Genomic DNA, 24,937 nt, shown 5'->3' with positions numbered 1-24,937 from the left:
ATATACTACAACTAGAAGAAATTGTAAAAATTTGCTTGTTTAAATATAGGATGGGAGTAGGGCTCCGAGACTTCTAGATTAATAAAATAAACGCTACTTTGTTTTACACCTTGGAAAGTCCTTTGCAGCTTCTCTTCACTACAGAGCGTCTTCACCAAAGTGGGCAGCAGAACAGAACAAAGGGGTCATCCCATCAGGGACATGGAAGAAAGGTGGTTCAGTCTTCCTGGCAGTGTTTTCTCCCCCTGAAACTATCAAATTAGATGTCCGGGATGTCTGGTGCTTCTGTATGAACTTTAAATTGTGGTGAACAGAACCGGACTTTGATTGTGCTTGTATGGAACATGTAGATTTTTTTTAATAGGACAGCCTGTTTCACAACAGAGATTCTTCCAATTCATGAGCATTGGAAGTCTTTCCATTCTCTAGGGTTTCCCTCAACTTAATTCTTCAGTGTTTTGAAGTTTTCATTGTAGGGATCCTTCACATCCTTTGTTAGGTTTATTACAACGTATTTTGCCTATAAGAGCTACTGTGAATGTGATTCTTTGATTTTTTTTAAACATGCTGCCCATAGGTTTGTTATATATACCCCTTATTATATTGCTTTGTGTGCCTATGTTCTTTGTATTCTGAGATTTTTTAGAACTTTAAACATGAAGGCACGTTGGATTTTGTCAAAGAACTTTTTGTGTCTGATGACCATGTAATTTCTAAGCTTGATGATGGTGAACAATGTTTTTGATGAGCTCTTAAGTTTAGTTTGCAAGCACTTTTTTTGCGAATATTTTGGCCTAAGTTCGTGAGATAATTAGAAGTTTTGTGTTATTATTTGCTTTGTTATCAGGGTAATATTAGCTTCAAGATAAGGCTTAGCATAAAGGAGCATATCCCTAAATTCAGCGCTGGGGAGGCAGAGGAAGGCATATTTCTGTGAGTATGAGGCTAGCCTGGTCCAGCTCAAGTGTTCCAGGTCAGCTAGAGCTACATAGTATGAGGCCCTGTTTTTCAAAAGTGAGAGAGAACAAGGGTAACTTTGGTAATGTTTCTTCATGTCTGTTTTGTGGAATAGTTTGGGGAGCACTGGTGTCACTCCTTTTAAGGTGTAGTAAAATAAGCCGCCAGTCAGTTCAACAAGAGCTGGACGTTTTCTGATTTTTCTTTTTTCTTCTTATTCGTTTTCTTATTTCTTATTTTACATATCAATCCCAGCTCTCTCTCCTTCCCTCCCTCCCTCCCATGCCCCCAACCCCCCTCCCATCCCATCCCTCCCACTCCACAGGGAGGGTGATGCCTTCCAGGAGGGATCATCAAAATCTGTCAAGTCATTTGGAGTAGGGTCTGGGCCCTCCCTTCTGCCTCTAGGCTAAAGGAGTAACCCTCCATGGGAAATGTGCTCCCAAAGTCCTTTTGTCCACCAGGGATACATCCTGATTCTACTTTCTGAGGTCCCTTAGACTGCCCAGGCTTTCTGAGACCCATGTTCAGGGGGTCTGAGTCAGTACAATGCTGGTTTCCCAGCTATCAGTCTGGGGGTCCATTATCTCCCCCTTGTTCAGGTCAGCTGTCTCTGTGGGTTTTTGTAGCCTGGTCTTGACCCCTTTTCTTATTGCTCCTTCCTCTCTGCAACTGGATTCCAGGTGTCCAGCTCAGTGTTCAGCTGTGGGTGTCTGCTTCTACTTCCATCAGTTAGCTATGGAATGAGGGCTCTAGGATGGCATTTAAGGTAGTCATTATTCTCATTTTAGGGGAAGGGAATTTAAAGTAGCCTCTCCACTATTGCTTAGATTCCTAGTTGGGGTCATCCGTGTGGGTCTCTGTACAATTCCCTGGTGCCAGATTTCTCTTCAAACCTATAATGGCTCCCTCTCTTTCTTGCTCTCCTCTATTCATCTCCCCATTCAATCTTCCTGATCCCTCATGTTCTCTTCCTCTTTCTCTTACCTCCCTCCCCCTCCCCCCATGCTCCCAATTTGTTCAGGGGCTCTCGTCCCTTTCCCCTTCACTGTGGGACCATGTATGTCTCTCTTATGGACTTCCATGTTTCTTCGCTTCTCTGGAGGTGTGGGTTGTAATCTGGCCAACCTTTGCTCTATGTCAGAAAACCATATATGAGTGAGTGCATGCCATGTTTCTCTTTCTGTGACTGGGTTACCTCACTTAGATGGTTTCTTCTAGTTCCATCCATTTGCATGTTAATTTTAAAAAATCCATTGTTTTCTTTCCGTTGAGTAGTACTCGATTGTGTAAACATACCACATTTTCTTTATTCATTCTTCAGTTGAGGGGCATCAAGGTTGGCTCCAGGTTCTGGCTATTACAAATAATGCTGCTATGAACACAGTTGAACAGATGTCCTTGTTGTATGAATGTGCAAAACCAAAAAAAGGATAGTACTCAACTTTTCATGGTCTGTGAAGAATTGTGCTGGGATTTTGATGGGGATTGCATTGAATCAGTTGATTGTTTTTGGTAAGATTGCCATTTTTATTCTGTTGATCCTACCTATCCAAGAGCATGGGATATCTTCCCACTTTCTGGTATCTTCTTTAATTTCTTTAAAGACTCAAAGTTCTTGTCATACAGGCCTTTGACCTGTTTGGTTAGAGTACCCCAAGATATTTTATGTTGTTTGTGGCTATTGTGAAAGTTAGACCTAAAGATTTTGTGAATTTTATTGGTATTTGTTGTAACATTTAAGATTTATACATAAGTATACTCCTTCAAGTATTTTCTGTAGAGTTGACTTAGTAGTCATGCATTAGTCTATTTTTATCACTGAAAGTTTTAATTTTTCATAATTTCTGTAATATATTTTTAGTGTTTTGATTATAATGGCATGGGGAATTTTTATGGTCTGTCTGTGTATTGTCTAAATGCTTCATGCATGAAGACTGCCATCTCTTTTCCCAACTCAGAAAAGATTTTGTTATGATTCTTTAAAACAATGTTTTCTATGCCTTTAGAATCAGTTTCTTCTACTTCTATGCTTGGGTTACTTCCCTATTTAGTATTTTAAACAAGTCAATTTTCTTTAATTCAGTGTTCTATAAAGCAGATTGGATTTCCACATGAACTTTTGACTGAAGACCTATGAAACAAAAGTTTATTCCTGTTTGTTACTGTTTTGTTAAATCGTCAAGGAAATTCTAAGTGCCAAATAATTCCCTTCCCATCTCTTTTTAAAATAGCTTACAGATCCTGGTCCTGCCTCTGCCCAAGGAGGGAGCCCACTTCTAGTGTCCTGCTTGGAACCTTCTGAGGACTGGGGACTGCATGCAGAGGAGCCTGTCCCAGAGGACTGGCCTTCCCAGAGTCTGCTAGAGTACTGGTTCCTTCTCTGCCCATGGTAGGAGATAAGCTTGAGCCTGTTTCCGGCCTGCCTCCCAGGGCCTTGCTTGGAGCCTCCAGAGGCCTGGGCCTGTGCGCACAGATGGAGCCCGTCCAGGCAGACCAGCCTATCCAGAGTCTGCCAGCTTCCTGGTTCTGCCTTCACTCACAGAAGGAGCCCATCTTCCAGTGCCCTCCTCGGAGCTTCCTGAGGACTTGGGACTGTGGGCAGGGTAACCTGTCCCAGCGGACCAGCCCGTCTGTAGTCTGCCAGCATCCTAGTCCCACCTCTACCCACTGTACTAGGAATGCCTTTGGAGTATTGGACCTGCTTGCACCCACTGGAAGAGAACCTTGGTTCCATACTTATCAGGAGAGAGATAGACACCACTACTACCCACTGGAAGAAGGGATGGGTAGATGACAGTATAAGAGCACAGTCAACAACAGAGAGAGCAATATGACACCCCCAGAGTCTAGGGACTCCACACCAGCAAGACTCAAACATCCCAACACAGATGAAACAGAAAAGAACGACCCTAAAAACAACTTCATGATGAAGGTAGAGACCCTAAAAGAGGAAATGAAAAAAATCCTTTAAAGAAATGGAAGAAAAATACAAACCAAAAATGTAAGAAATCAACAAATCTTTTAAGGAAAGCCAAGAAAAAACAATGAAACAGATGAAGAAAGGAATTCTACCGGTCCATGACCTGAAAACTGAAATAGAGACAATAAAGGAAACACAATCTGAGGGAATTCTGGAAAAAGAAAAGCTGGATAAACAACCAGGAATTGCAGATGCAAGTATAACTTAACAGAATACAAGAGATGGAAGAGAGAATCTCAGGTGTTGAAGATACACTAGGAGAAATAAACTCATTGACCAAAGAAAATCTTAAATCCAACAGATCCTTAACACAAATATCCATGAAATATGGGACACTGTGGAAAGGCCAAACCTAAGAATAATAGGTATAGAAGAAGGTAAAGAAACCCAACTCAAAGGTGCAAAAAATATATTCAGCAAAACCATAGAAGAAAACTTTCCCAACTTAAAGAGTGACATGCTAATACCAATACTCCTCAAACTGTTCCACACAATAGAAGCAGAAGGGTCATTGCCAAACTCTTTTTACGAGGCTACAATTACCTTTGTACCCAAGCCACACAAAGACACAACTAAGAAAGAGAAGATCAATATCCCTTATGATTATTGATGCAAAAAATACTCAATAAAATACTGGCAAATCGAATCTAAGAAGACATCAGAGAAAACATCCACCATTACCAAGTAGGTTTCATCCCAGGGATGCAGGGGTGATTCAACATACGAAAATCTATCAATGTAATCCATCATATAAACAAACTAAAAAAGAAAAATAATATAATTATCTCACTAGATGTTGAAAAAGCCTTTGACAAAATCCAACACCCCTTCATGATTAAAGGTCTTGGAGAGATCAGGAATAACAGGAATATGACTAAACATAATAAAAAGCAATATTCAGTAAACCAACAGCCAACATCAAAATGAATGGAGAGAAACTCAATGTGATTCCTCTAAACTCAGGAACAAGACAAGGCTGTCCACTCTCTCCATATCTCGTCAATATTGTCCTTGAAGTTCTAGCTAGAGCAATAATACAACAAAAGGAAATCAAAGGGATACAAATTGGAAAGGAAGAAGTCAAACTTTCACTATTTGCAGATATATGATAGTTTACATGAGTGACCCAAAAAAAACTCTACCAGGGAACTCCTACGGCTGATAAACACAAAGTAGCAGGATACAAGATTAACTCAAAACAATCAGTAGCCCTACTATATACAGACTATAAAGGGGCTGAGAAAGAAATCAGGGAAACTTCACCCTTTACAATAGCTGCAAACAACATAAAATATATTGGTGCAACACTAACCAAACAAGGGAAAGACTTATATAATAAGAACTTTGAGCAGGGGAGGACAGGAGGATGTGGGAACTGACATGTAAAACAAGCTTGTTTCAAATTTAAATTAAAAATTATCAGTAACCTTCCCAGAGTCAAATGATAAACACACTGAGAAATCAGAGAAAAAACACATTTCACTATAGCTTTTTAAAAATAAAACATATCTTGGGATAATCTATTCAAGCATGTGAAAAGCAAGCATAATAAAAATTTAAGATGTTATAGAACAGAACTGAAGAAGATACAAGCACATGGAAAGGTCCCTCATACTCATGAATTGGTAATAGTGTGAAAATTGCTGTCCTATCAAAAGCAATCCCCATCAAAATTCCAAAACAGCTCTCACAGGGAAACTCTCCCCCCCCCCTCTCTGTCTCTCCACCAGCATAGATAAAACAATCTTAACTAATAAATGAACTGCTAGAGATTTCAAGTTGGACTACAGAACTATATGGGTACCAACATAAAAACAGACACATTGATCAATGGAATCAAGTTGAGGACTTAGAAGACATAATTCCAGAACTCATGAACACCTATTTTTTTTTTTTTCAAAATTGGAAGCCAAAAAAATACACAGTGGAGAAAAAGATAGTGTCTTCAATAAATGGTGCTTGTCAAACTGGAAAGTTCCATGTAGAAGAATAGATCCATATTTATTACTCTGCACAAAACTCAACTCCAGATTGATCATGGACTTCAACATAAGACCAGATACCCTGAATCTGACAGAGGAGGAAGTGGGGTGGATGATTTAACTCACTGGCACAGGAAAAGAGTTTCTGAACAGAACACCAATAGAACAGGTACTAGGACCAACAATTAGTAAATGGGACCTCATGAAGCTGAAAGGCTTTTGTGTGACAAAGGACACCATCATTCAAACAAAACAGAAGCTTACAGAATGGGAAAATACCTTAAATCAGAAAAAGTCTGATAGAGGATTAATATTTAGAATATATGAAGAATAACAACAAAAAAACACTTGAACAAGAAAACAACCCATCTCAAAAGATGAAACAGAAATGTCTGAGGAACACATAAGTAACTGTTCAACATCTTTAGCCATCAGGGAAATGCAAATAAACTACTTTGAGATTCCAAAAGATTAAATACAAATAGCTGAGAAAACCTTTTTTAAGATGTTCAATACTTTTAGTCACCAAGGAAACGCAAATTAAAACTACTTTCATCTTGCACTAGTCAGAATGGCCAACATCAATGAAATAAATGCTGGCAAGGATGTGAAGAAAGTGGGACACTTAATCATTGCTGATGGTAGTGCAAACATGTATAGTCACTATGGAAATCAATGTTGCAGTTCCTCAGGAATCTGGGAATAGATATCCAACTATTCCATTCTTGGGCATTTTTCCAAAGGACTCTACATCTTACTCAGAGACACTTTCTCTAGTAATAAACTATAAAAATGATCCCTGAAAGTATAGTCTTCAGAGACATTATTTCATTCATGACCATTGATGCTCTATTCATAATAGCCGGAAATTGGACCTGAACCTGACCCACATATTCTGTATTCTGTTACAGCCTGCAATATCTAATATAAACACAGAACTTAAAAAAGAAGGCCACACGCCTAGATCTTATTGCAAAAATGTACACTATGAAAGATCATGGCAGTATTTCCTCCTATTTCTGACTTTTATTATTAAGACCTATTAGGATTAGTGCTATAGAGTACCAAACTCAAATGCACCCTATTTCATACAAAGTCTACTATTGCTATTAAAGACACAGAGTAGAATCAATACATCAATAGTAGGCGATTTCAAAAGCCACTTTGTCAAACAGACAGGTCATCTGCATGTAAAATAAGCAGAGAAATATCAGAAATGAATGGCATCATACATCAAATGGACTTAAAACTTATCGACATAACTTTCTGCCTAAATGTAATTGGCCTAGCCTACAATTGCCTATGCCCTTCCAATACAGTTGAATGCTGCCAACAAGACTTGGGACCTGACTCGTGAAGGCAAGGTCTTGTATTTCTGTACTCCTCTGGTCTGCATTTTCATTTTGTCATTCTGTCACTGGGTTTTTGAAATCTTGTAGTGAATTATTTTTTTCCATTTTGTTAATGATTTTAATTAAAGTATGATACATGGTTTCCCCCTCCCTTTCTTCTCTCGAGCCCCTCCCATGTATGTTCCCTCTTTCCCTCAAATTCATATCTTTCTTTTATTAATTGTTGTGAAATATGTACACACAGGCACACAATCTTTTCACAGATGAGAAAGAGCATGCAACTGTTTGTTATGATTCTGAGTTACCTCGCGCAATATGATGTCTTCTACTTTCATCCATTTACCTGCAAATTTCACTTTTCTTTACATCTGAGTGGTATTCCATAGTGCATACTTACCACATTTTTATTATCAATTTGTCAGTTGAATGACATTTGGTTTTTTTTTCATATCCTAGCTATTTCATATAGAGCGGCAATGGACATGGACAACAAGTGTCTATGGTGTAGAATATAATATGTAAAGTCCTTCAGCCATGTGCCAAGGAGTTGATGGGAGATGCCATTATGTATATATTTCTCACACTGGTTAATAATAAAGCACTGTTGGCCAATAGGAAAGGAAGATAGGAGGGACTAGGAGACAAGGAGGAAATAGGAAGTAGTAAGGAGGAGTCAAGATGGAGAGTCTGAAGAAAGCAGTGTGCCACCGGCTCCCCGGTAAGAGAAATACATAGATCAGCAGAAATGGGTTAATAATTAAAGGCAGAGCTAGCCGATAAGAAACAAGTAACCGGGCCAACAGCATTGTATCAAATACAGAGTCTGTGTATTATTTGGGGCTGGCGGCACGGCGTCGGACAAGAGCGGGCGGCGGCATACACCTTACAAGGAGTGACATAGTTGTGTCTTACGGTAGATTTATTTAAATCTTTGGAGTGTTGTACAATCTGATTTTCAGAGTAGCTGCTCCGGTTTGAACCCCCACCAACAGTGAATGAAAGGGTTCCCTTTTCCTCACACCCTCTCCAGCCACTTTTATTCTCTCCTATATTTCTCTTACTTTGTTTTGTGTCCTAGGATGTGGATGTCTAAAAAACCATTCATGTACTGCTGAGTGGAAAGCATACTCTTCAGTGCTTAGGCAGAAAGTGATGTAGATAACTTTTAAGTCCATTTTATGTATGATGCCATTTAATACTGATGTTTCTGTTTCTTTTACATCATGTGCTATTGATGTTAGTGTTGTTGCTTTCATTGTGAAACAAACTGACAGCCTTGTTAATTTGATTAAAGAAACTGTAAGAAGATGGAGCGTAAACAATCATTCATACAGTGCCACCTATTAGGCTTCTGTGACCTAAGTGTAACTACTTTATCAGAAAAACCAAAGCAAACACGTTGGCATTGTGATTGAGAGTATTAAATGATATGCTGTCTATAACATGTGGAGCAAAATTGTATCTCCCTTGTGGTGTGTATTGTTACTTGGCTTGGGAAAAGGAAACAGTATCAAGAACACAGAATGCTAATCTGGGCTTCATCTTTTTTATGGCTGTTCCTATGATTTGTCCCTGTAGATCCAACAAATCCATTACTACTGCATTTGAGACCTTATTATTAGTTGATGAATACAACATGCTTTTCAAACAGCTTACATCTCTGACCTGACCCACATGTAGAATGAACTTACAACCCCAAATAGAAAATTCCTTACCTGCCTTTGTCTTGTAAATCTTTCCACTTTGTGTAATAAAAGATATATCTGAAGTATAAAAACTATGAACAGTCTTTCTTACAGAGTTACTTAGAAAGTCGCATACTAATTCAAAAGAATTGCCACCGTCCATTGAAAGCCATACCTAAAGGAATGAAGAGATAACACCTTACTAACAACTGCTTCTAATTTTCAAAATTACCTATTAGTCTGATCTTCCTATAAAGCAAAATCACGCAATACTATTTTGCTCACATCTCGATTTCCATTATGAACTCAGACACACACTGACTACATTCTCACAGACACACCTGATTTACCCTTCCAATGCTTTATATTGCCAGAAGTAACTAAGTCAACTAAGTAACTGATATTCTCTCTCTTTCTCTCATGTGTGTGTATTAGTGTATTAAATTCATGAGAGGACTACAGGATGACACTGAATGAATTTCTCTATTGTGTGCTCTACTTTTCTGTGACAGAGTCTTTTATTGAACAGAGAAAGTTTATTGCTTGGGCATATTGGCTGTCCAGTGAGCTATCTGGATTTGCCTCTCTCTGCTCTCTACTGCAATTGTTATAAATATGTACAGTCATGCTCAGCCTTTTACACTAGTGTTGGGGATTTTAATTCAGGTCCTTGTGCTATCAGAGCAAATGAAACCAGCTGAGCCACCTTTCCCGCGCAACCTACTGCATTTTGATTTGTATTATTCTGCCGCTTAGGAACTGTAGCATCTCTTCATGTTTGTTTCTTTAATGACATCCCTCTTTGTTTTGAAAACACTTTGTGTGATTTCTATCATTATTGTTATTTTGAATTGTCCCCTCCATTGTGAACCCCTTTTCTTGTAGTCTTTAAATATGGTGGAGTCTGTATCATGTCTTTCATTTCTCCAAGCTGGAATAGAGGTACAATTCTATAATCCTAGCACCGGGCAGGCTGAGACAGGCAAGTTCAAGACTAGCTTGACTAGCTTGAGCTATGTAGTGAGGTGCCAACTAGCCTGGGGTAGAGTTCAAGACTCTGTTTCAAAGAAAGACAAAATGCAGGACCACATGCCCACTAGTAATACACCAGGGTAATTCACTCCCAACATAAGCACCGTTCTCCCTGGAGCTTATGTTAATAACACCATTATTTTTGCCAGCATTCTTAAAATCATATCCGTATGAACCATTGCAGATTTGTTTCCTCAAAAGTTGTTCTGATTGTTTGGTCTCTTAATTCCTCGGCCCACTATGAGGAATGAGACTTTCCTCGTGTCTTAGACTAGTTTTGTTGAACACCGTCTAAATCCTTTTCACTTCAATCACATAGTCAAAATACACATAGGAAATTGTGAATAATAGTCTATTGGCAATCTTTCTGATACACATGCTCTCTAGCCATCAAATCTGACAGGTACAGTAAAATCTTCCAAAACCAGTTTTCTGTCCATAGCCTAATAAATCTAGAACAGAAAACTATGAAGCAGACACATTTCAAAAAGTGAGAGCAAATTGATTGCCAAAGACTTGGACTGCTACTACAATCAAGGTAATACAGAGAAAGGATCATGGGACAGAGTCTGAAAAGAAAGCAAGCTAAAAGAATGCCTAAAGAATGTGTGAAGCAATCTAGACATAGCAGGAGGTGTGGGTAAAAAGAAGTCAATGGCCAGAAGAGAAATCAGAGGTTGTAAACTGTCAGTATAGGCACTAAAATAAGGGCATTTGAAGAAGTCCTAATACCAGGATGTCACCTTCATACATCTCCAGTTCTCTATACAGGACTGACTCTAAGCCAAGGAATAATGCAAATTAACAATCAGAAACGAAAAGGGGGACATAATAATGGACACAGAGGAAATCCAGACAATTTTCAGATCATACATTGAAAACCTGTACTCCACAAAATTTGAAAACTCAAAGGAAATGAACACATTTCTGGATAACTATCACTTACCAAGAAATCATAAGCATTATTAAAAAATAAAAGTTTTTTTAATGCATGCATGCATTAGATTTGCAAGTTGGAGGCACAGACTCAGTAGAAACCAAGGACATGTTATGTCAAGGTGAGAAAGAGGAAATGATTTAACGGTGAGGTAAAGTGCTAAAAATCATTCTGAACAACATTTGGTAGGCCTTGTGAGTTACCCAAGTTGTTTTTCTTTGAGACAGAATCTCAAACGAGAGTCAAAAGTGGTCTTGGATTGACAGCAATCCGACTACCTCAGCCTCTGGACTGTTGGGACTGTATGGTGTTTTGTTTCCCTGATGGATTTCCATATGAGTGATTGCTAGAGGGAGTTATTCACAAGCAGTAGATGTTCTGAGATAGTCATCAAGTGAATAGAAATTCTAGATTAAGCTGCCAATCTCTAGAGTCTTTAACCACTTTCTATCCGAACAGAAATCATACCTTGAAGTTAATGACTGAGGAGCTTGCACCTCTGAAATAAAACTGTAACCTGTCATGTGCATCTCAGACTCTCACAGAGAAACTCTGTTCTCTGTCTTGACTAAACTTCAGCCATCAAAATTTTCACTTCTAGGGAAGAAATCTCACTGTGAAAGTGAACTGAGTACATTGCCCAGAAGTCACCACAGTGCTTTCTCGGTAGTACTGAATTTCTTCATTGTTATATTTTTTGTTCTTTACTTTTCACTTGGCTGATGACAGGTTATGTAAGCTTTACGAAGCTTTCAGACTACTGTCTGACTAGAGTCCCAAGAATGGAGAACATCACCAGAAGGAGCTCAGACAGCAGCAAAGCCAGCACAGAATGCATACACAAAGTCAGAGAGAAACCAGGCAATGCCAAGCTCCAGTAATACCAGATAAAGCATACTTTCAATGGATTAAGGGCAACATCTAGGTCATAGAGTTGTAAAGAAATGGATTACACCTGGTAATATCAGAACCACGGTGGCCCATGCTCAGTTTAGAACTCAGCCGCAGTGAACAGCTGATGCGCGCACATCGTCTCCCCTTCTGCGTCTCCCACCCAGATCAGCATAGCACTCCTGTTCTTCATGTACATAACCACTCTGTCTACACACGCCTACTCTTCCTCCAAAAGAATAAATCCCACGGTTGCATACCTGATTGCCATAAACATACAGAAAGTGGCTTCGGGGATGGAACACCATTCCAACTGGATTAGAGAATGAGAAGGGAAATTTGAAATTGGGAAATTTTGGTTTAATATTTGGTTTGTCACCATTGAGCACTGACACGGAGACAAAGGTATGCTTGGAAATCTAGATAAAACACAAGGAAATCAAGAGATTTATTCTGTTATTTTTTTTGCCCATGTAATAATTTCCAGACGTTCTCATTATTTTAATTAAGATAGGGTCATGTACATTATCACAGCAAGGAACTGGAAAGATAAGCAATCACTGGTAACTCTTCTCCACTCCTCTACCTGTCCATTTCCCAGGTGCTGAGACGTAATAAAGGAAACTAAAGGATTTGTTCAAAGTTGTATAATAAATGGTATTGAGATGTTTGTGAGTCATTACTAAAATAACCAGATAGACTCCTCTCAGTCTCTATGCTCACGTCTTCCATGCTACATGTGGGTACTGACAAAAATCCCAACTCTACTGAGTCATAGTTTTGAAAGTAACAAGACTCTGACACCCTATAAATGCCACCTTCACCGATACAACAGGGAACAGCTGTCTTAGCTCTTCCCGCGTTTGACTAAAGGCAGCAAAGTCTTGGGAATGAGACTACTAATCATTTCCTTTCACAGCAGTTCTGCTCTCAGAAGAAAGGCAGCAAATATACCTATCCTAAATCCCTTTTCCTGGGGCATCTCATGTCTCTGAGAGAGATATCTACATGGGCCCGCACCATCACCTTCTTCACTCCTGTTGTTATCCTGAAACTCATCTCTCAAAAAAGTAACTTGTTTTTTCCAGGAAGACATCAATTTAGTCTAATGTATGGTCAGCATAGGCAGGCATGGCGGCACATAGGAGTCATACACTCATAGTTATTATGAGCTCGAGGATACCCAGTGCTGCCTAGTGAGACCCTGCCTTAAAACAAGTTCAGCTGAAAAAGCAGCTTATTTAATGTTACATGGGCTTTGGAAGGGTGACATACGTGTCCCACTTAGGACTGAGTGCTGAACAGCCACTTAGACAACTCCTAAGTTTTCTAATGACTCTGGGAATAATTCTAAATAATAGCCCCGGTTAAAGACCTATACAACAGAAAATATCTATAGCTGTGACAAGGTGTTCCTTTTTTGTGTGGTGTTCATTTAAACTAACCCAGTCAAGGAACTTTAGATTGTACGGAAAATACTCGTCTTAAACTCCCCTGGAGAATTAGTAACGAACAACAAGGAAACAACCAACATCACAAGTTTAATTTCCAGCAGCGGGAATGACAATTTTTTTTTTAAAACTATTCTATGGATCATTAATAATTTCATAAGCTTCTATACTTGAAATTATAATAAATTGGAAATAATGTCCTCTAAGATCAATTTGCAGTTCTTGGCAATATAGCAAACACCTCTGAGCTGTAAGACTTACCCGATTATGGAGGAGATAAATTCCAGTTTGACTTTCTTGGTCAATAAGAAATGTTATCACATGTGCAATAATATTTGCATTTTTAAAAGTAGAGGATAAGCAAGGCAGCCAATGAAGAAATGGTTCTTTACTATAAAAACAGGAACTAGACTACAAAAAGAGGAGAGTTAATATTGCTTTTGAAACACAAATCATTACTAGTTACTGTAGGAAAATTAGTCAATGGATGCATTCATACACACACACACACACACACACACACACACACTCACACACACACACACCACACACATATACAGAAGTTTTTGAGACATGTTTTCACTATGTGAACCTATGCTGACCAAGAATATGTAATCTAATTTCATAGTGAATGTCATTTTTTTTGTCTCCACCTACTGATTACTAGAACAGCTGTGTGCCATCACACCTGGCCCACCAATCATAATTTTAATTCTTTATTATCCATTCCTTTCTCCTGGGTATATTCACTTTCAGAAGAGAATTCAAAGAACCCTACTTCTCTGGTATGGATTATTCGGCTAGAGTCACTGGGCTTTAACAAAAGTAGGTATCTGCTATTAAGTCTACAAGGAGACACCACTGGGCTCGATTAAGTTTTTCTGTGTGTTATGTAGCATACTTTAGATTAACAATGATTCCTGAAATCGTGCATAACGGAATGTCCTACCTTTGAAAGTTTTCTATGTCATACCTCACTTAGGGTCCTGTTTCTGTCGAAAGTGATGGTCACATAATCAACTGTAAGGCACAAAGGTGAGGAAAATGTGAACCACACTGACTTAGGAAGTGTTAGTGTTAACAGAGCTGCCTGCATAAAACAGTGCCTTTTCTCTACCGCCTACTGATGCATCTTTGCACACAGTTCTCTTGCATTAAGGCAGAGTGCCATTCCCATTCATTCTCAGAAAAGCTGTAAGTATGCGGCCCAGGGCAGCCTCTAGCCAGCAGTGTCCTGTTTCTGCCTAGTAAGAGTTAAAGGGATAACAAGTAAACACCACCACTGAGCCTGGCTTTCTCACGGTTAGGTCATTAATTCCTACATAATAGTTTCTACCCATTTTATTCAGTTTTGAATTAATGTATTTAATTTAATCTATATATGTAACCAATAGTGATACAGTCTGTTAACATGTCTTAAAATTTACCTTCAAATTTTTCTCTGTTTGCAAAACATTTTTCATTATACCACAGTTTCCCTTTGATATAGTCAACCTATATAAATACATAAAAAAAAAATGTCACCTGGGACAAATCTGTAGGAAAGATTCTAAACAGAAAGAAACTTCCTTTAAAAATTCCAAAGTTTTGATCATTTGTGGAGGTGAGGCAAATAAAGATTTAAAAACTTGTACACATGTAAGAGGCTGCAGAATAGGGCAAAGAAACTGGAATCACAGGTCAACAGTTACCAGAAACAGAGTATCAGATTTGGTTATGAAGACTCTCTCTAACCCCCCACCCCAGAAGCTCCTTAACCCTTTTCACCACCGTTAGGATGGGGCACACGCTTATTTTTTTTTTCCATATTTGCTGCAACAGGGCATAAGGAACCTGAACAGAAGCCTGATAGTGGCAAGTAGCAGCAAATGAAGACATTGCAATTTGGTCATAAAAGAGAACTGGCCAACAGCATAAATTTATTTTTGTTCAATATTAACTATAATCAGATGAGAAGGTTTGCTAAGGGAAGATTTTCACTTTCCAGCTAGCTGTTCTTGAGACAAGAAAACCCTTTTATAGATATGTCAATGATAAAATCAATAGAACATTTTCATGGAAACCACGAAATTGTCCTAAAATTTACTATGGTAGTTGCTGATAGAAAATACTATAGGGCTGAACATGTTGCAAACATAAAGTTAGACCATGTGAATTATACCTTGATTAAACACTAAACAAAGAAAAAGGCTTTTTAAGAGTGAATGGCCCATGATTTTAAATTATGCTATGTCATCACTCAAATTAAGCTGCAAAAATAAATAGCTTTTGAGTTCACATAAAAGCTTCCAGATTGCAGGACACCATAATTATTTTTTCAATCTGGGAAATTTTAATATAGAAACTTTTAGGGCATTGAATTATGCCTCTTCCTTTTTGTTTAGATTATTCCTGCATTTTTTGGAACATAAATCTCAGCCACATGACTGACTTTGGATGATGTCACTACTGGGAGGCTGACCTCATGTCAAGGACGAGTCCAGAATGGTTTCCTGACCCATAGTCTCAGTTGAGCAATGAACACATGACTTAGATCACATTAACAATGAAATGACACTTAGAGAGGATGAAAAGCCTGTATTCCTTCTGCGATGGCCAACAAGTTGGCAACAAGCCTGACAGCTGTCCTTACTAATGTCTGAGAACAGTCACTTAGAAAACACTAGTATAAAGGCAGCATAGCCAGAGTTGAGGACAGAGCCCCATGGACATCTGCTATTCAAGGGCATCCAGCTAGTCAGGAAGGCAGACTCACCCTTTAAATTCCCTGATTTAAAAGCCAACAGCTGTCTGTCTTTTGTCTTCCAGAGGATATTTGGAGGCAAGCTTGGGAGGTGATTAGGTAGAGGAGTTCGATGCCTTTCCTTATTTGAAGGACACTGGATGGGTGAAATCAATGCCCTTACAGGAGAGAATGCAAAGATACCCCCACCCCTTCTGCCAAGTCAGGACACAGGGAGGAGACAGCTGTGTGTGAACCAGGAAGTGGGCCCTCCCCAGACACTGAACCAGCCCACATCTGCTCATTGTTTTTTCCTCCACTCTTTGTTTCTACTTAATTGAAACACCCATTCTCGCTCATGACTTTTGTTCTGGACTTTGGTTCTGTAGATGCCAATTTCACTGTCTTTGAGTGTCGGAGGTTCTTTCAATAGAATCTAACAGGGAGGCCCATTGTGCTTTTGTTCTTCCTACATACGAAAATATGAGGTGAGGTTTCCTAGGGGACAGAATCAGTATTGCACACACAACATAGGTTGGCGTATGCAGTCAGAGACTAATGTGTCCCCATTGGCTCCACACTTTAGAGAGCTACAAAGTTGCTTCTCAGCAAGCAATGGGAAGTGAGAACAAAAGGGACCAATAACACAACCTGAATCCAAGGAGACCTAAAGCATCCCGGGTAGTTCATAGTCATTGGCATCAGAAAAAAAAATTGCGCAAATACCTGATCCCCACCTAGAAGAGGTCATCCTTTGCTCCTGTGGGCTTTTATTTCAACCCAGGCTACTGTGTGGCTCCACCTGCCTTCTGGGTGGGTCCCCCTCTTAGGATCTGCATGCAGAACTCTGCAAACACCCTCACAGATGTGTGTCCATGGTGTGTATTACCAAATGCTTTAGGAATCCACCAAATCAGTCAAATTGACAGCCAAAATCAACCATCACAGGGAACCTGTGTGCTATTTCTCTCTAACCTTTCAGCTTAAGGGCATTACTAGAACTTGAGTACATGTGCTTTCTTCCTCCCAAGCTTGCCATAATGTTTTTCAAGACAAGATCTCATGTCACCTATGCTGACCTTTAACTTGCTGAGGATGACCTTGTACTTCTTCTCATCCTCTTGTCTCCACCTCCTGAGTGCTGGGATCACAGTTGTGCTTAATCATTGCCCAATATATGAAGTGCTGGGGATGGAACCCAGGGCTTAGTGTTTGGGAGCCACATATTCTACCCACTGGTCTAGATCCCTAGACTTGGATTATTCTCGGTATCAGTGCAACTGTCTTATATTATTTTATTGTTTTTTGTTGTTTTCTTCTCTTTCTGAAAATTCCCTTTTCTCTCCCAGAGTAAACTGCTAGTCTATCTGTCCAACTATGTTTACTGAGTGCATACTTTAGTGTGACTCTGTTACCAAGTAAATGAGTTCTTGCACCATCACAAAAATCAGACAGATATGTAGTCCACAGGTAGAAGAAAAACTAATCTTTTGCGTTCTATTTGAACATAATAGAACCAACATGGAGGGAAAAATTTCCAATCATATTCAAATCCCAGACAGGTAAACAAAGGTTTGATGAAGTTCTCAGGTGTGAGGGACCTAGTCCCCCTTCTGAGAGCTGTATCACTCATCTTGCAGAACTTCTGGACCTCTTCTTAAATGATCATTGGTTCTCTGAAATTTCTAGCAATTTCCCCAGCATTTGAAGATGTTTATTCACCTTTACCTTCTATGGCACTAGCCTGCATCTAATCAATGGCTATGCTATCTTTCACTTCATTTTAATTCCAATTGTGGAATGTAGTCCCAGAAAGTGTTTGTGTGCTATGCAATCTCCTAATGCATGTTGGTTGCCTTTATTTCATTTTATTTTATTTTATTTCTTCTACTTCTTCATTTTTGTTTGTTTGTTTGTTTTGAGACAATGTTTTAGTACTGGCTGTCCTGGAACTCATATGTGGACAAACCTGACATGGAGATCTTGCATGCCTCTACTTCCCTGAAGGTGTCCTTGAGCCTGTCACCTCAGACTTAGGGAAAACTCAGTTCTCCTATCTAGCAGTCTTCACTCTTCTCTCTCATAGCCCCCCATCCGTTGATGAGAAAAACCATTCGATGATGGGAGATGTCATTCTGTAAATATGTTTCTCATACTGGTTAATGAATAAAGCACTGTTGGCCAATAGGAAAGCAAGAGAGGAGGGACTAGGAGACAAGGAGGAAAAAGGAAGTCAAAGGAGGAGTTAAGATGGAGAGTCTGGAGAGAACAGGACGCCAGCCGGCTCTCCGGTAAAATAAAAGCACGTAGAAATACATAGATCAACAGAAATGGGTTAATACTTAAGGCAACGCTAGCCGATAAGAAACAAGTAACTGGCCAACAACATTATATCAAATACAGAGTCTCAGTGTGTTAATTGGGGCTGGCAAGGTGGCGGGACAAGACCAGCAGCGGGAGGAAAAACCTACTCCTTACAATTCGATAGTTGCTGGAGTTCTGAGGGCAAGCTCTCTCTGCAGGATCCTCTACTTGCCTTCTCTTTGCTGCCCTGTGTTGCCAGGAGCCATGACCTCATTACTTGAGTCCATATTCTTCTGTTTAAGCAGAATACTTTGAGGGAAATAATTTCTATACTCCATTTCAGTAAAACAACAAGTAAATGTTTCTATACATTGAGTACATTGATATTTCTGGGAATTGAACACAGAGCCCAAGCAAGGCAAAGGCTCTATCATCGAGCTCCATCTCTACCACACTAACATTATTGATTGGCAGTTGGCTGAGTCTGAGCTTGTGAATTTGATATAAGAAATACACTATTTCCATTTGATTTTTCCCATCATTTATTTGTTTTCTCTACTGGTTTCCCAGTTCTCTGTTTCACTTTTCCTCCCAACAATACTTTCATCTTACAATTAATTCTGTTTGGTTCCTGAGAAGTAAGTGTGGTTTCTTCCTTGTAGTGATTGTGTACAACATAGGACAGAATGGAAGGAGACATGCCAAGGCCTGAGAATGAATATTTATAATTTTCTTTAGTGACTTATTATTTTTGATGTATTTAGCTTGGCTGAGGTTCAGAAAGCAAAGTCAGCCACAAGCCATAGAAGTCAAACACATACCTTTAATCCTAGCAGCCAGAATCTAGGACTAAGGATTAAGAGGTAGATGGATCTCTCTGATTTCAAAGCACCCAGGGGATACATGAGATTGAATCAGTCTAAAAGAGTAAGAGATCACATGCCTTACATCCCAGTGCTAGAGGGGAATAAAAGATAGAAGCAGGGCCTTCAATATTTAGTAGGGAGCATTCATTCTGCAGCCACGCTGAGGCGAGGCAGCAGGATCAGCCCATTCAGCCTGAGGTAGAGGTAAGAAGCTAGTGGCGAGCTGCTCTGCTTTTCTGATATTCGGCTTGAAGTTTGAACCTCAATATCAGTCTCTGGGTGCTTTATGTATTCGTGTTACAATTTTCCTTGCAGATTCAAAAGTGACAATGCATGCTATGTGTGCTATGTGTTGAAAACGGCCTTGTTGAATGTGACAGATATTTCATAACAGAGAAGGAAGTAAACTAATAGAGGGAAAAGTGCGCCCAAAGGACAGAAACAGAGTTGTCAGATCTCACAGTAGTTTTTGTCCAAAACAAAAGGGCTCCCTTTTCTGGGTAGATACAGGGCAGGTGGGTTGGGAAGCAAAACTTCTCTCAGATTCCAGGCCTCACCCTTCCCACCTGGGCATCTCCAAGCAGAGCATGCCTGAGCAATCTCCACAACCAAGAGAGAACCCACCAGAAGGAAAGACGGCTGCTGAAAAGAGGAGAGCATGGTGGCTATGGAAACCTGTTATAATTTAAACTGAAAATAATTTTAAGGTAGCAAAAAACATCTAGATTGTGAATTATTGCTTTGCAAGTTACCAAGGAATGTGTATCTTCTAAACCAATATTAGGAAATCAAAAGTCTTACCCTTTCAAAACCACAAAAGTCTGCTCTTGACAGCTGGAGGAGGAAGGAGAGGAGGAGGAAGAGAGAGAAAATAAGAAAGTTAAAAATTTAGCTGCTTTTCAGAAGGTGTAACAAACCTTTGTAGTTTAAACTGTCCCACACATGCACGCACACACGTGTGCGCACACACACACACACACACACACACACACACACACACAGAGAGAGAGAGAGAGAGAAACACCCTTTGTTGTTTGTATTTCAGCAGACATATGCCCAAACGTTAATGTCGCTTCTCATCCAGTCTCTTGATGGGAATTCATGGTATGTATATAGCTCTGTCTAAATGTATATTTCTCTTTTCTTTGTCCCAGAGTTATGTTATCTTCTATTATCTTCCTATGTCTTTCTGTTTGAAGAAACTTCCTTGTCTCTGGAGCTAGGCCTGGATGAATAGTCCCAGCTTCACTTTTCCTTGCTTCTTGGTAGAATAATTTTCAGTTGCCCTAACATAATTTCCAAACAAGACTGATCCCCAGTTATAGGAAGAACCTCGGAGTCTGCTTTCTTGTAGATTAGATTGTAATTTTACACATGTATGGGGACAGCATGACATTTCAAAAACACTTGGAAGTTGTGCAATTATTGTAAGATAATTGGCATCTCCATCATCTCAGTCATGTATCATTTCTTAGACAACACTTAATTTCTGTTAACTTTAATATAATATATAGCCATATAAATTACCTTAAGCATTTTGAAACATTAAATTAAATAAATAAGTATATAGGTAGATAGATAGATAGATAGATGTCTTTCTCATTTCATAGGTTCAAAATTCACTATAAATGGTTCATCAGTAAAACTGATGACACTATCAACTTTTCCTTCAAATACTATGAAGCAAAGAGAAAAGTTGTGGTATCATCTTTGCACCTTTTCAATTTTTAGTTCTAAGATATACTATTCAAAACTTACTTGAAAAGCATTTCTTTTTATACCACAGAAGTTATTAAGAGTTATAAATGAATTACAAAGAAATTTTCATACCTGTATTCGTGAAGAGACTGGATACCGAAGATCACTACTTACAAAAAGACCCAAAGAGGTGAGGATGACTAAAAAGTGATTTGTTAAAACCATATCAACCAATGTAAGCCCTTTGTGTTCTGAAGGAAGAAATCAAATCATGTCATAGGTTAGAAACAGTGAGCTCTTTAGAAGGACATTTCAGAAATACTAAAGAAGAGAAAGACAGCCAGAAAGATTACCATCTTTAAGTTGTGAATAAATGATATCTGTCAGGTCATGCCATCTGGTTTCATTATAATCCCAAAATCCGGAAATGGTCTTGCCTATAAAAACACCTACCATGAAAGAGAAAGAAATCAGAGCCATGCAAACTTTCAGAGCTGAATTCTGTGAACACAAATCTGCTCCATCTGCTAACACAGGCTCCTCCACACTAAATTAGTCATGGATGGTCTTCTAGAACTGATAGAATGAATCTCTCTACATATCTGTTTACCGTCTATCTCTCTGTCTTCTATCCATCTATTTTTCTATGGAATATACCTGTAGGCATCAAAACTCCAAATTTTGAAATGAAAGCAAACTCAGGTGTAGGTTAAAAATACATACATATTATATGAGGGGGATTAATTAGAATGGCATACAGACTGTAGTCCAGTTAGTCCAACAATGGCTGTCTATCAGTGGACAGTGCAGAAATGCAGTAGTTGTTCAGTCCATCAGGCTGGATGTCCCAGGTTGTCTTGAGTATATGCCACAATTCTGAAGAATTGTGTAGGCTGTAATGCCAGTGAAGGAATGCACTTGGTAGTGAGGGGAGATCAAGCATGCAAAAACAAAAGCATCCTTCCATGTCCTTTATATAGGATGCCACCAGCGGGTGTGGGCCTGAAAAGGTGAGTATAGCTACTTCAGATGATTTAATCAAGAAAAACCTCTCAGAGGTGTACCCAGAACTTTGGGTTGTAATTGATTCTAGGTGTAGAGAGGCTGACGACCAAGAAGAGCCAACATGAATCCACCCCTTGTCAACTGGACAATCATTTCTCCTATGGCACGCTTAATTTTCAAATAAAACCAATAACCAGGTCATAATTTATACCTCATAGGATATAACTGTCCCACCCACAAAATCATGTACTTAACCAGGTCATAATTAGGCCTAACACGCTATAAAAAATATGCCTCATGCAACAGCAAACAAATACTTAATTTTAGGGTAGGTGATAATGGCTCTTGAGGGACATTCTTTAGTATGTGAAAACTTAAATATGATAAACACTAATATTTCTTTTTTATTTTTTATTTTACATGTCGATCCCAGTTCCGTCTCCCTCCCTTTCTCCCTCTTACCCTTTCTGCCCCCTCACATGCACCCCAACCACCCTCCCCTCACATCCCCCATCCCAATTCCACATGTAAGGCAATGACATCCAGGTGGGGTCATGTAGATCTGTCAAGTCATTTGAAGTAGGGACTAGGACTTCTCTCCTGTCTCTAGGTTAAGGCAGTATCCCTCCATGGGGGATGTGTTCCCAAGGTCCTTTTGTACATCAGGAATACATCTTGGTTCCACTGTCTGAGGTCCCTTAGAAGGCTCAGTCCTTCTGGCTGTGACCCACATTCAGGGGGGCCTCAGTCAGTCCCATGCTGGCTTCCCAGCTATCAATATGGGGGCCTGTTAGCTCCTCCTTCTTCAGGTCAGCTGTCTCTATGTGTTTCTGCAGCCAGGTCTTGTCCTCTCCCTCTGCATCTGGATTCTAATTTGACTCAGTGTTTAGTTATGGGTGTTTGCTTCTGTTTCCAACAGGTACTAGATGAGGGCTCCATGATGGTGGATAAGTTAGATGTGGATCTCACTATCCTGGAAGGGCATTTATGGTAGCCTTTCCACGGTTGCTCATATTGTTAGTTGGCAGCACACTTGTAGTAGACTTTCTTTAGGTTCAGTTTTCTATTCAAACCAATAATGGCTTCCTCTTTTATGTTCCTTCTCTCTCTCTCTCTTTCTCTCTCTCTCTCTATCTCTCTCTATCTCTCCCCTGTCTTCTATTCCTACCCTGACTCAAACTTACTAGTCACACCTGCTTTCCTCTCCTCCACTTCACTTTCTCCTACTTCTCTCTCCATTCACTGCCTCCCCACTTCCCATGTGTTCTGGGGGACTTATCCCTTCCCGCTTCTGTGAGGGACTTTTTATGAATCTCTTAGAATACACCTTGTATCCTAGATCCTCTGGTGGTGTGAATTATAGGCTAGTGATCTTTTGCTGTAGGTCTAAAATCCATATATGAGTGAGTACATACTGTGTTTCTCTTTTTGTGACTGGGTTACCTCATTCAGGATGGTTTCTTCAAGTGCCATCCACTTGCCTGCGAATTTCAAGATAACATTATTTTTTTCTGCAGAGTAGTATTCCATTGTATAGATGTGCCACATCTTCTTTATCCATTCTTCAGTTGAGGGGCATCTAGGTTGCTTTCAGATTCTTGCTATTACAAATAATGCTGCTACGAACATAGGTGAGCACATGTCTTTGTGGCATGGATGTGGATCATTTGGGTATATGCCTAAGAGGGGTATGGCCGGGTCCTGCGGTAAACTAATTCCCATTTTCCTGAGGAACTGCCATACTGTTCTCCAAAATGGCTGTACGAGTTTGTACTCCCACCAGCAGTGGAGGAGTGTTCTCCTCTATTGAGAGTTCTCTATTCAGCTCTGTAACCAATTTTTTAATAGGGTTATTTGGTGTTTCGTTGACTAGTTTCTTAAGTTCTTTGTATATTTTGGAGATCAATTCTTTGTCAAATGTAGGATTGGTGAAAATATTTTCCCAGGCTGTGTACTGCCATTTGGTCTTGTCCACTGTGTCCTTTGCCTTACAGAAGCTTCTAAGTTTGAGGAGGCTCCATTTATTAATTGTTGATCTCAGTGTCTGTGCTCCTGGAGTTATGTTCAGGAAGCAGTCTCCTATACCAATTTGTTCAAGGGTACCTCCTACTTTCTCTTCTAAGAGGGTCAGTGTTGCTGGATTGATGTTCAGGTCTTTGATTCATTTGGACTTGAGTTTTGTACATGGCGACAGACATGGGTCTATCTGCAGTCTTCTACACACCATCATCCAATTGTGCCAGCACCATTTGATGAAGATGCTTTCCTCTGCCCATTGTATTCTTTTAGCTGTTTTGTCGAAAATCAGGTGTTCATAGGTGTATGGGTTAATATCAGGATTTCCAATTCGATTCCATTGGTCTGCCTGTCTATTTTTGTGTCAATACCAGGCTGTTTTCTGAACTATAGGTCTGTAGTAGAGCTTAAAGTCAGGAATGGTGATGCCTCCTGATGTTCTTTTATTGTACAGGGTTTTGGTTTTTTGTTTGTTTGTTTGTTTTGTTTTGTTTTTGCTATCCTGGGTCTTTTGTTTTTCCATATGAAGTTGATTAATATCCTTTCAAATTCAGTGAAGAATTGTGCTGGTATTTTTATGGAGATTGCATTGAATCTGTAGATTCCTTTTGGCAAAATTGCCATTTTTACTATATTTATCCTACCTATCCAAGAACATGGGAGATCTTTCCACTTTCTGGTATCTTCTTTAATTTCTTTCTGTAGAGCCACAAAGTTCTTATTATATAGGTCTTTCACTATTTTGGTGTTATCCAAGATACTTTATGTTGTTTGTGTCTATTGTAAAGAGTGATGTTTCTCTGATTTCTTTCTCAGCCCCTTTACTGTCTGTATATAGTAAAGCTACTGATTTTTTGAAGTTTATCTTGTGTCCTGCTAGTTTGCTGAAGGTGTTTATCAGCTATAGGAGTTCCCTGGTAAAGTTTATTGGGTCGCTTATGTAAACTATCATACCATCTGCAAATAGAGACAGTTTGACTTCTTCCTTTCCAATTTGGATCCCCTTGATCTCCTTTTGTTGTATTATAGCTTTAGCTAGAACTTCAAGTATGATAT

General features: G+C 39.4%; 1 protein-coding gene and 1 pseudogene across 1 annotated transcript in view; both read right to left on the bottom strand.

Annotated features, from left to right (window-relative positions):
• LOC127231074 (cation channel sperm-associated auxiliary subunit beta-like) overlaps positions 1–24,937 on the bottom strand; it is a 130,932-nt gene that overhangs the window by 63,998 nt on the left and 41,997 nt on the right. The window contains exons 7-14 of the mRNA XM_051196479.1: positions 21,214–21,309; positions 20,993–21,111; positions 19,964–19,996; positions 14,698–14,764; positions 14,244–14,290; positions 13,532–13,681; positions 12,080–12,238; positions 8,990–9,134 (exon numbers count right to left, since the gene is read on the bottom strand). Of these exons, the coding sequence (XP_051052436.1) occupies positions 8,990–9,134; positions 12,080–12,238; positions 13,532–13,681; positions 14,244–14,290; positions 14,698–14,764; positions 19,964–19,996; positions 20,993–21,111; positions 21,214–21,309 (816 nt within the window). The remainder of the gene's footprint in view (positions 1–8,989; positions 9,135–12,079; positions 12,239–13,531; positions 13,682–14,243; positions 14,291–14,697; positions 14,765–19,963; positions 19,997–20,992; positions 21,112–21,213; positions 21,310–24,937) is intronic.
• On the bottom strand, positions 6,659–6,737 carry LOC127231208 (uncharacterized; annotated as a pseudogene).

This window comes from Phodopus roborovskii, unplaced genomic scaffold, assembly GCF_943737965.1.
Source record: "Phodopus roborovskii unplaced genomic scaffold, PHOROB, whole genome shotgun sequence".
Classification (NCBI taxonomy): Eukaryota; Metazoa; Chordata; class Mammalia; order Rodentia; family Cricetidae; genus Phodopus; species Phodopus roborovskii.
Note: the sequence above shows the minus strand (reverse complement) of the source record. Positions and strands in the feature narration are given on the sequence as shown.